At 42.8% G+C, this 12,497-nt stretch overlaps 1 protein-coding gene across 6 annotated transcripts in view; it reads right to left on the bottom strand.

The window, feature by feature from the left end:
- Positions 1-12,116, bottom strand: part of DCDC2C (doublecortin domain containing 2C) — a 59,521-nt gene extending 47,405 nt beyond the window's left edge. For 4 of the 6 annotated variants that reach the window (XR_014155152.1, XR_014155153.1, XR_014155154.1 and 1 more), the window contains exons 1-5: positions 11,344-12,115; positions 8,825-8,876; positions 7,460-7,536; positions 2,861-2,992; positions 1,836-1,973 (exon numbers count right to left, since the gene is read on the bottom strand). Coding sequence is in view for 3 of the 6 variants with exons in the window: in XM_081857154.1 (XP_081713280.1) it covers positions 1,836-1,973; positions 2,861-2,992; positions 7,460-7,536; positions 8,825-8,876; positions 11,344-11,642 (698 nt within the window). In the remaining 3 variants the exon portion in view is untranslated. Of the gene's footprint in view, positions 1-1,835; positions 1,974-2,860; positions 2,993-7,459; positions 7,537-8,824; positions 8,877-11,343 lie in introns of all 6 variants that reach the window. The other 2 variants (XM_081857155.1, XM_081857156.1) reach the window with 2 other exon arrangements.
- Between the last annotated feature and the right edge of the window lie 381 nt (positions 12,117-12,497).

Raw genomic sequence — 12,497 nt, 5'->3', positions numbered from 1 at the left:
GCCAAGACTCTCATCTCCAGAACCAAACGCCTGGCTGACAAAGACCACTTGACAACTGAGTTACAGAATCTCTCAAACGTGTTAATTGCCAATGGATACCAGCAAAACAGGATTACGAAGCTAATCCAAAAGGAAACACCCCCCAAAAACCAAGACACAGAAGAAAACAATGGCATGGCCCTCCTTCCTTATATCAAGGGCACTACAGATAAAATTAGCAAAATCCTCCATAAACACAATATCAAAACAGCCTTTTGCACCAACCAAAAAATAGCCAATATCCTCAGAAACCCCAAGGATAAAATCCAGTTGGAAAACCAAGGGATCTATGAAATACCCTGCAAAGTCTGCCCAGCCACGTACATTGGACAAACAAACAGACGAATAAATGCACGTATCGCAGAACACAAGAATGCCGTCAAAAAAGAAGAAAAAACTTCCTCTCTTTTCCAACACATGAAAGAAACAGGACACGAAATTAATTTTGCAGATTCCAAATTGCTCTTTAACACGGAACATCACCACAAGAGAATAATCATGGAAGCCATCGAGATAGAGAAACACCCTCACAACATGAACAAGCGTGACGACACATCCCGCTTGCCAGACATCTGGAAATTAGCCCTCCCCACAAAAACTGACACCAGATCCAGAGGCACACAGAACGCCAACACCAATCAACCACACCAGACCCAAACCCAGACCCTCTCCACAGATGAATTACAGACACCATCCAGTAGCCAATCCATGGTGGCACCTCCGGATGCTGCACCCCCCTGCAATCCCTACACAGATCTGGCTGACACAAGCCACAAAACCACAGCTCGCCCCTATACACGAAGCCAAGCCAGAGCACAACTAAGTACAGTACAGCCATCTTCTCAGGAAAACTCTTCACAAAGTTCAAGAGGTCAAGACACAAAGACTTTAACAACTAATCCACACCTAATGACCCACCTAAGTGGTACTCAGGATATCACTCAAGAAATCACTCAAGATATCTCTCAAGTAATTAAGGAACAAAAGAAGAAAAGGCACACTAGCCTGGGAACTTCCTCTCTGCCCAGAACATTGGAGGCTATACACCACACCCCCTCTACAGTATTTATAGGAACTCAAACACTGAGATCCTGCTCTGTTCCAGTAACAAGAAGCCGAAAGCACCAGCCTGAAGATGACGAGTGAGACCTCGTCGAAACGTCGCCTAGACACCCCAACTTTTACACGGGAAGACACCCGAGGACACCAAAACCTGCATATATATATATATATATATATATATGCGCCACTGGTGTAAAATAGAAGTGCTATGAACCAATCATTTGAGGCAATGGGATTGCTGTGGGCTCAAGCTGCTGCTTTCAATATATGTAAACCTTTCCAAACCATTTCATATTTCCTGTGCATCTCAACTATTATGAAGTCACTTGTCCTATAGCGTTTGCCCTTTCCCATTAAAAGAAACCCCCCAAAAATGCTTAGCACTTAAATCCCAAGTGACATGAATATGATAGTCAATCTATCAAATGCCTAAGAAAACAAGGGTTCGTCCTGTCTCTAAAAACTCCCTACAATAAAGAAAGCAACATTCTAAGATGGTTAAACAGGACTCAGGTGCTTAATGTTTACAGATTTCAATAGAATTTGGAATAATTTAGCAACAATTTAGCAACACTAACTTCCACTAAAAGGGCTGAAATCCATATTAGCAAAATATTTATACCAACCCAAGCAAAGGGGGGGGGGGTTGGGGGGGTGACAGGAGGTATAATGTCAGTTTTTAATATCCCAGCAATGTAACATCAATTAAGTTATATCATTAATATTGTGCTCACCGCCGAATATCTTCTGGAACTCTAGGATGCTGCCAGTACGGCAAAGGCTGAAATTTTTCTTTGCCGCATGCAACGTAAAAATGGTTATGTTCTAGCTCATCAGATCCATGTACAGACTGGCCATTTAATGTAAACAGCCTGTAAGAAATGCATATTGAAAAAGTAAGTATATTATACCTATCAACAGAATACAGTCCCTCCAGTGTGCATAATTATCAGCTCTACTAGCAGCTTGTTTAATTATAACTTTGGAAAAACCAAGAAAATTGGTTCCATTTTTCTGAAGCAATTTTCAAAGACTACCAGGGCGTAGCCAAGGGGGAGGCAAGGAAAGGCAGCTGCCCCTCCTAAATCAATACAAATAAATAAAAATACATAACTGAGGTTCTGTCCCCCAAACAAGAGGCCTGCCCCAATAATAATAATAATAATAATAATAATAATAATAATAATAATAATTTATTATTTATTATTTATACCCCGCCCATCCAGCTGGGTTTCCCCAGCCACTCTGGGCAGCTCCCAATAGATTAAAAATAGAATAAAACATCAAACATTAAAAGCTTCCCTAAACAGGGCTGCCTTCAGATGTCTTCTAAAAGTCAAGATAGTTGTTTATTTCCTTGACATCTGATGGGAGGGCGTTCCACAGGGCAGGCGCCATCACCGAGAAGGCCCTCTGCCTAACAAAAGGCTTGCCCCCCCCCAACAAAAATCTTGGCTACACCCATGAAGACTACACTGGCCCAGTGAAGACACAACGCTGGCCACTCAAATAACTATAGAAAGCCCACAAGTAGGGCATGTGGGCAATATACCTCTCTTGCTGTTGCTCCTCAGGAGTTGGCATTCAGATACTTGCTGTCTTGCTTCAATAGCCAGTAGCCACTATGAATGTGACTCAGCTGCTTTTAAAGTAATCTAAGGCTGTGTATACAATCCCGTCTACTCTGCATCTGGTGTACTCCCACCACTGTGTTCAGAAGTTGTGTACACATGACATTAGCCACATAAGCACTGCTTACCTATGGATACCCCCAGAGCGAGAAGACACTTTTTCATTTATCAGTCCAAGGACACCATTCCAACTTTTCAGCGTGAACTTTGGGAGGAGAATTTTCACAGGTGGTATCAACATGTCTCCGTTTGTGAAAACACTATCAGGAAGACATATGAACAAGCTATTCTAAGTAAGGAAAATTCTGGGCGGGGGGAATACTGTTTTTAGAAAATTACTTTGATAAGAATATGTTTCATTAGGAATCCAGCTAGTTACATTTCAGGGACAAGCTTCAAATCTCAACCTCTTCGACAAAACATTTTAACTCATCAGATAGTATTGTATATTTTCACCCATTTCCATCTGACATGATAGGGGAAACAAAAGTGAAATACGTTCAGTTGGAGAACCCAAGGAAGATACAGCCTTTGAAAATTCAATTACTTTCTCCTATACCGACAAAAGATGTCCTCAACAATTCCCAGAGGAAATAAACCACAATCCTTTTAAAGAGATAATAGAATCAATTGATTTCTTCAGCGAAGCTCACATTAGAAAATGGCTCTTCCTCTACCTGCAAAGATCCATGGAACCACTTTGAGACTAAAGCTGTAATCTTAAGTATACTGACCTGGAAGTTAAGTATAAATGAAATCAATGGGACTTACTTCTGAGTAAATATGATTTTGAACTGGGCTGCAAAAGCTTTGAAAAGAAGCAAAAGTTTGGATAAATCACAGACAGACACTAAGCCAGTTGAAGTACCTATATATTTTTGGAGAATGGCTATTCCAAATCTCCACTCCTCTATTTTCCCCTGCTTAAAGTGTGTCTGTGTAGTGGGGCATCATTCCTCCTACAGTAATAGTGTAATCAAACGAAGAGCCAACACACACAATACAGCAACAAGATTTGCTGAAAGGATTTTTCTTAACACTGCTGTTAACTTCCTTAAAGCATGTTACTACGAAAGGGGTAGTAGTTCTATTCTCTCATATGAAAAGCTAAGCAACACATCTGATATATAAGGCTGGGTTAACTATGACTACAATACTATGTTGTTGTTATTGTTTAGTCGTTTAGTCGTGTCCGACTCTTCGTGACCCCATGGACCAGAGCACGCCAGGCACTCCTGTCTTCCACTGCCTCCCACAGTTTGGTCAAACTCATGCTGGTAGCTTCAAGAACACTGTCCAACCATCTCGTCCTCTGTCATCCCCTTCTCCTTGTGCCCTCCATCTTTCCCAACATCAGGGTATTTTCCAGGGAGTCTTCTCTTCTCATGAGGTGGCCAAAGTACTGGAACCTCAGCTTCAGGATCTGTCCTTCCAATGAGCACTCAGGGCTGATTTCCTTAAGAATGGTTTGGTCTTCTTGCACTCCATGGGACTCTCAAGAGTCTCCTCCAGCATCTTAATTCAAAAGCATCAATTCTTTGGCGATCAGCCTTCTTTATGGTCCAGCTCTCACTTCCATACATCACTACTGGGAAAACCATAGCTTTAACTATACAATAATATAAGCAGTGCTAAAGATCCAGCACTGTATACTTGACGCCAACCTACTTTCACATCCTGCTTTGGCATCACAGAGTGTATCAATAAAACTATGGCAGTGGTTCTCAAACTTTTCCCCACAGATCACTTCTGAATTGTTGAGGGTCTTGATGGACCACTTAATTATATGCTGTTGTAGCAATAGTAACATGTTGTGCTAGATGTTGCCTGGTTTTTAATTGTATCTTTACAGACACAGTGTTGATCATCACCTGGATGAAGCTCCTCTTTAAGTCTGTCAAGTGCTATGGTTCATTACGTTTGGGGTGAGAGACTGACTCAAAGGTGTTCTTTCCAGTCTACAGTATTCCCATTACAGCTGACCCTGCTCAAGAAGTCTTTTATGCATAAACTGGCTTTTCTTGATGGAAACTAAGAGAGCTGCAGAGCTCAAGATTTTAAGATTCTGCTAACCATTCAGCTGGTTAATTTGGCTTCTAATAGAGTGTTTCATATTTGCTTCTAACCTGTTACCCCCTGGCCTAAAGGCTGCAGAGAGATAAGACAGAAAATGAGAAGGTTCATTCTGGGGCAGCAAAGATCACAATCTGGCTAGTTAGCAGTATATTTGAGGATTTGATATTATAGCTCTCTGCTTCATTCCAACGAAATGCTTCCCTATTACATCAAAGAATGTAATGATTTTCTAAGCTAATAATTTATCGCAATTATATTCCACCTTTTCCTCTAAAGAAATTAAGTCAGCATAAACGCCTCTGCCTCTCCCATTTTATCCTATTTACTAAATCCACTGAAGTTAATAGACATGATGATTTTACTCGTTCTATTGTGCCACCACCACTCATTTTTGAATCCGTGAACACATAAATTTGCCCAGAATTATCCTGTAGTTTTTAGTGAAATACTGCGTATTGGTGTTTTTTCTCCCAAGCCACCTTCAAGGCAACTTGAACATGGTCACATTGAAACCTGGGTCTGTGCATTTGAGCTTTTCTTATGAATTTCCACGGGTAGAAACTGTGTGGGGAAACAGTTGGGCAATTCCATAAGGTGAAGACATCACTACCCAGTTTCCACTTACTGGTGTGGGCATACAGCACGTGGCTTCAATACACATCAAGCCATGCTAATGTGCACAGCAATAGGTAAACTGAACTTGTAAAACACACAGAGAAAGCAACCCTGATGTGTTTTAAGCCACTAATGTGTGCACAGACTTAAGTTCATCAATTTCAATGAGTCAACTCTGATTAAAGGTAACAACTTAGTTGAATACAGTTCCTAAACGTCACAAGTAACAGGACCTCAACAGATATTTAATTCACATTACAAGAACTGTTATTTTGTGTGTGTGTGGTTACAAGTGCATTTTTATCTTATAAATATTCAAATATCATCCATAGTACAGCTATGTACCCAAAATTGCAAGGTACAAACCTCCATGATCTGATATACAATTCTGGTCTCAAATCAAATAGCTTTATTGTTCAAGCAAAAGGCAATGACAGACTTGTAGCAATAGTATTAACAAAATAATACAGAACATCCACCCATAAATATGAACCACCATCTATTATGTAAGAGAGAGACGTTACCAGAGACACCAACAAACTCAAATCCAGCTTGATTTCAGATTAACTCTCAAGTCAAGCATTTATATTTGGCTGCTTATATTTAAAACAAAATTCTAAAAGCCACAGAGGTTGCTATCAGAGGATATTTGGGGCCATCTAGTGGAATTCTCAGGGCATAGATACAAACCATGAACCCTAAATTAAAATGAATTTTATTAACAAATATATTGTGCCAATAATAAATATGAATAGTCTAAAGAAGGCATTTGTTAGTCCTTCTGGTCAAGGATATCCCAACCCATTTTCAAGTACTTTTAAACACACCCATCCCTGCCCTTTTTCTTTACGTAACTCAGAAGTCTGAAAAAGTGAGAATTAGATCGTCTTTACATGATCCTCGTCAATCCAGATAAGCAATACAAATTGTTCAAATACAAGTTGCTGTGAATGATGAAACACTGTGAAAGCTTGGTACTTTGCTTACTTCCCTTGTACTACAAAAGAACTAAAGACAGCAGAATGCTCTGCAAAACTCCTCTCACATGGAGACAAACTTAAGTTCTGTAATTTATTCTGTGTATTTTTATCCCACCCATTCTCCAAGGAGCCCAGGACGGCATACATGATTCTCTCCTCACAACCAGTGCTTTTTTTCCCAAGGGGTACTCAAGGGTATGCGGTACTGGAACCTCTGTTTTGTTGTTGTTGTTGTTAAAAAGAGTAGCACTTACTGTAACATCATGGTGAGTTAGGTTTCTAGAAAAAAAAGCACTCTCCACAGCAATCCTATGACATAGGCTAGGCTGAGAGGTAGCAGGCCCATCTGCATAACATGGTAAACCACAGTTAATCGTTTACCATGAATGTGCCCCAATAGTTTTCCTCCTTCCCACTAGCATACAAAGGGAACAAAGACTGTCATGCCCGTTTGCAGCCCTTGTTCTGAGGCAAGTGTGGGAAACTTCCAGCCCTCGGATGTTACTGAACTACAACTCCCATAAGACCAGTGCACATGGTCAACAGCCAAGGATGATGAGAATTGCTCAGGGACATCTAGATGGCCCAAGATTACCTGCACCTGTTCATAGGTAACATTAAGATGGGGGTTGTTGTTTATTTGTCCCCAGTCTTTGAGCATGGTGAGCCATGCTTTATGCCATGCAGTGGTGTCCAAACTTTTTTCAAAGAGGGCCAGATTTGATGAAGTGAAGGGCCAAAGTTGTTGAGGTTTTCTTAGGATTTTACCCCAGGAAATAAACTGCCACAGGGGCCAGATTAAACCAACCGGCTGGCTGAATTAAGCCCCCAAAGCAGACTTTGGACGTGCCTAGCGGTGATGTTTCGGACACAGGCAATGACTAGCCAAAGGTCACCTGGTTAACTTCATGCCTAACTAAGGATTTGAACACAGATCCTAATCAAACACTCTAGCCATCTTTATAGTTTTTTTTATTTCAGAAGAACATTGATAACATCTGAGGATTTGTTCATAATATATGCACTATTTTTAAACAACAACAACCATATACTTACCTAATATTTAGTGGCTTATTATAGTTTGATTGCCATTTGGAAGGTACTTTTATATTACTGTGGACCACAGGTCGAATCTGCAAAAACAGTGAAACTCAAATTGTATGATGCAACAGGTTTATAAAATTTAATAATTAAAGCGGGCAGTATATATAAATAGAATGATATAATTTAAGCTGCTACACTTGCTCAGAAGTTGGAGAAATCTACAAAGATCCTGAAGTCCCAATTTATATATGATTTGCACTTCCTAACATGCTGTGTCACAACCACTGCCTTTTCAGCAACCTTTGAAAGTTGTTGTTTGGCACAGCAGGAGAGTCACTATCAGGCAGAAGGAGGAAGTTCCTTCGCTTCAAGGCAAAACAGATGTTCCATGCATGTGAACTATCTGGATTGGGACCGCAGGTATACGGGAGGAGAGAGGTTAGCCTTTCCACCCCAGTGCTGTCTTCCTGATTAAAATCTCCCTAAAACAGCTGTCTATTTACTCCATGGCCAACCTTACAGGTCTCTCTATGGGCAAACTACAGCATCGAAAGACAGTGGGGGTTCTTTTCTTTGCTTCCACTTTTAAACTACCCACTGTTTGCAGTTTTGCATAAACTTGAACAAATCATGGTTAGTCTAAACCAGGAGTAGTCAACCTGGTCCCTACCGCCCACTAGTGGGTGTTTCAGGATTCCAGGTGGGCGGTAGGGGGTTCTACACCACATGTTACTCCAGCACTAGTGGGCGGTAAGGAAATTTTACCATCAAGAAAAAAGGTTGACTAAAGGTAAAGGTAAAGGGACCCCTGAACATTAGGTCCAGTCGCTGACGACTCTGGGGTTGCAGTGCTCATCTCACTTTATTGGCTGAGGGAGCCGGCGTACAGCTTCCAGGTCATGTGGCCAGCATGACTAAGCCACTTCTGGCGAACCAGAGCAGCGCACAGAAACGCCGTTTACCTTCCCGCCGGAGCAGTACCTATTTATCTACTAGCGCTTTGATGTGCTTTTGAACTGCTAGGTTGGCAGGAGCAGGGACTGAGCAACGGGAGCTCACCCCGTTCGCGGGGATTCGAACCGCCGACCTTCTGATCAGCAAGTCCTAGGCTCTGTGGTTTAACCCACAGCGCCACCCACGAAAAAGGTTGACTACCCCTGGTCTAAAGGAAGGGTGGGGAACTTGCGGTCCTCCAGGGATTTAAAAATCACTGGTCATTGGGGCAATGCTGGCTGGAGCTTATGGAAGTTGAGCATGACTTTAGCATAATTTCAAAGGTGCCTTGAACTTGTCTTTTTTAATGAGTTGGTGCTAGGAACACTGAGCAAACGTTTCCTGCTGCCAAATAAATGAAAATGCCACTGATCAAATACTCACCACCTCATCCCTCTTCTTTCTTTGAGGTTTCTTTGCCCCTATACTGAAATAACTTAAAAGGAAAAATATAATCAGAATAAACAAAATGTTATTCAACAGCTTGCAAATTTAGTTAAAAAATTTGGCCTCACGGAATACAGGACCTTGATTTATCTGAATCTTCTTAGTCCAAATGTAAGAACAGAAAAAGAGGCTGCTGTACCACCAGTTACACCAGGCATATGACTTTGAAAGAGCAACTCATTTTGAAGTCTCAGAGCAGGAGAGAAATGGTATAAGCTTTCACTGACTTAGATGAAGTGGGGATCCCAGACCCTGAGATAATCTTCTGAGGCCCCTCTTCGTGTGCCTCCTCCACGAGAGGTCCAGAGGGTGGCAACACGAGAATGGGCCTTTTCTGCAGTGGCTCCCCGTCTGTGGAATACTCTCCCCAGGGAAGTTTGCCTGGCGCCTTTATTATACACCTTTAGGTGCCAGGCAAAAACATTCCTTTGACATCTTATGCCCTTTTAAAAAGTGTTGAGGGGGAGGGTTCCTGGGTGGTTTTGTTTTTATTTTGATTATGTATTTTGTGGTATTTATATTCTGATTTTATTCTGTGAACTGCCCTCAGACTTGGGGGTATAGGGTGGTATATAAATTCAATAAATAAATAAAGTAAAGTAAATAATAAACTTGTTACTCTTTAAGGTTCTACAAGACTGTTGTTTTAGAAACATTCAAGTTTTCCACAAATGACTGCCTCATAGAAAATGCTTAAGCATAAAAAAATGAAAAATGACACTGTAAAGTTACTGTACTTTACCATACCCATAAACAGAACGTGCTTGGGATCTTTCAGTTTATTCTAAATCTACTGTGGTGTGGTGTCATTTTCAATTCTTCAACTGTATAAGAATAGTCACTTCACAGGCATCCAAATTCACAAATTTATAGGCACTTTACAGACTTGTAACCTACAGTGAAACCTCTGCATTCCATGTTTACTCCAAATGTATTGAACTCTGAGAAGAGCAAGGAAATGGATTTTATTTCCTCTGCCCTGAAACACTAATAAACAAATGCAAACAGCAGTCATCCTGCATTTGTGAGGGCATAAGTAGGTTCAAACAAAAATCTGATCAAACGGGTTTGCACTTACAACATAGAGAGGAATGTAAACACAGCCTACTCAAAACCGCTGCTCAGAATTAAAATAAATGGCCTTGAAAGCTGCATTTCAGTATTCAAAGAATTGTTATCTGTGAGTGATTCCAATTTCTGCCTGCACTTCTCTCCATTAAATTCACCAAGCAAGAACAATGTCAGGAACACGTTGGTATAATGCTTTTTACTGTTGTATTCCAGACAGGAGATTCACATTTAAGTTGGAAATCTTAGATGTTTTTACTCAATCACCCTTTAGTGAAATAGTAAGTAATCATAAGAGTCTTCAGACTTGTTTTGGGCTCGTAACTAAGGGAGGGAAGGAGGAAAGGATAGAGTATTGGCAACGGAGAGCATAATAGTGAACAGCATCAAAGAGCACTGGAAAGGGAGAAGACACAAAGCAGGAAAATAAGTTGTTTGCATTAAGAGTAATGAACAGGGAGTCCTTCAGATGTTTTTGCACTACATTCAACTCTGATCAGTGAAGGAAGTAGCAGTCCTGCAACATCTGAAGAGCCACAGGTTCCTCAGTCCTGTATTCAGGCCAGTCCCTATTTGGGTATGTCGACACAGGGACGTGGGTGGCGCTGTGGGTTAAACCACAGAGCCTAGGGCTTGCCGATCAGAAGGTCAGCGGTTCGATCCCTGCTCCTGCCAACCTAGCAGTTAGAACGCACATCAAAGCGCAAGTAGATAAATAGGTACCGCTCTGGCGGGAAGGTAAACGGCATTTCCGTTCACTGCTCTGGTTCGCCAGAAGCGGCTTAGTCATGCTGGCCACATGACCTGGAAGCTGTACGCTGGCTCCCTCGGCCAATAAAGGGAGATCAGCGCCTCAACCCCCGAGTCGGTCACGACTGGACCTAATGGCCAGGGGTCCCTTTACCTTTACACAGGTATGGTTTGGATGCATTCAGTCTCTGTAAAGCGTGTAAGCTACCTGAAAGGCCAGAATTGCAAAATCAAATCAAGGTGGCAAAGTCCACATGATGAAAGGGGGACACAAAACCTTTTGCAACACAGGTACTTTTTTCTGGTGTAGTACACTCAGGTGTCAAGCCTAGGTAATGGAATGTGGCTGGGCTGTCAACCTCAGAGATTCCTTAGCTGTGATTCCTGCATTGCACAGGAATGACCCTTTGGATCCCTTCCAGGCTCTACAATTCTATCTTCTTAGGAAATACAGGGACAATCCTTTCATACGCAACGCTAACATTTGAAAATTCTCTACAATATGCATGTCTTGGAAAGCCACTCCGGTTTCCGATTGAAGAGAAATCTCGAGTTCCTGCACATTTTGATACACTAGACTACATCTGCATCACCCAAATTGTTCCTGATCGCCTCCGTTCAAACCTCTTCATACTTACTTCAGTTTCCTAAACCTTTCCCTGCCGGCAACCACGTATCTGCCTCCTTGCTCAATGTCGGTCAGGTCCATCACCGAATGCCCTTGGCGGGGTGTGTATATGTTCCTCACCCCAAAGGGTGTGGCCACGCCTTCGTTGAGTTGTATCATGAAGGCTTCGAAGTTAGGCACGTAGCGGTGGTTGATCACAAACTTCCTTCCCAAATAGAAGGGGTCGCCATTACGGTACACCCAAATCGTCCGGGCAGGGGTGACATCTGTCAAGCTATAGACGGCTCGAGGCCGAGTCGCTCCCACCATACTGAAGTCACCAGTTCAGACAGACAGCGAGGGCTGGGGAGGAGTGGCGTTTGGGGAAGAACACAAAATATACAGCAGTGCATTTAAAAAAGGAAACCCCCAAAATCAAATCCAGGACCCCTCCCATACACCCCCAAAGCAAAGGGAACTGGGGCAGAGGAGGTGGCTGCAGATCCCCTGTTCAGACCTCTAACCACCTACTTCATAGTGGCACCAAAGTGGGGACACCCCACCCCACCCCAAAGTCTTCCAGGGGGCAACTTTCTCTCTCTCTCTCTCTCTCTCCCACCTGAGCCTCACACCCCCAATACATAAAAGCCTGACATCACGCAATGTGTGTGGCAGGATTGTGACTGCAGCCCTCAGCCAACAAAATAGGTCCCCACAAGGGTTTCCCTGGAAACGCATTGGGAGAGGGAGGGAGGTGGCTCAGGCTACAAAGGGATTCCCAGGCGCGCCCTGAGGGCTGCGCGCGATCCCGAAGCCTTGGAAGGCGGGAAGCGCGAGACCCGCCTGCCCCACTTATTAAGGGTCAAGGAAAACGTGCAGCAGCAACGACCAGCTCCCCTCAAACCAAGGACTCTTCCTTTCCTCGGGAGTTTCTCCATTATCTAGAAGTCCTCACTCACCGCGCGCTTCATTTCCAGTTTAAAATAAAAGGGTGAAAACCCCGCAGCGCCTTCCTCTTCCTCCTCATTGCTGTCTCCTCAGAGAGTTGCAACTACGCACCCCCCCCCCTTTCTGGGGGTGCAAAGTTATCCCCTCTCCTTCTCCTGGTCACCGTCTCCTGATTCTTTTCCCCACACAACACAGATCGATTGCTGCCTCGCGTCCCGCCTGGGCTTATTGCTATGC

This window comes from Podarcis erhardii (genome assembly GCF_964252035.2).
Source record: "Podarcis erhardii genome assembly, chromosome: 3".
In the NCBI taxonomy this organism is placed as follows: Eukaryota; Metazoa; Chordata; class Lepidosauria; order Squamata; family Lacertidae; genus Podarcis; species Podarcis erhardii.
The sequence above is the reverse complement of the archived record's forward strand: the minus strand, read 5'-3'. Positions and strand labels throughout refer to the sequence as shown.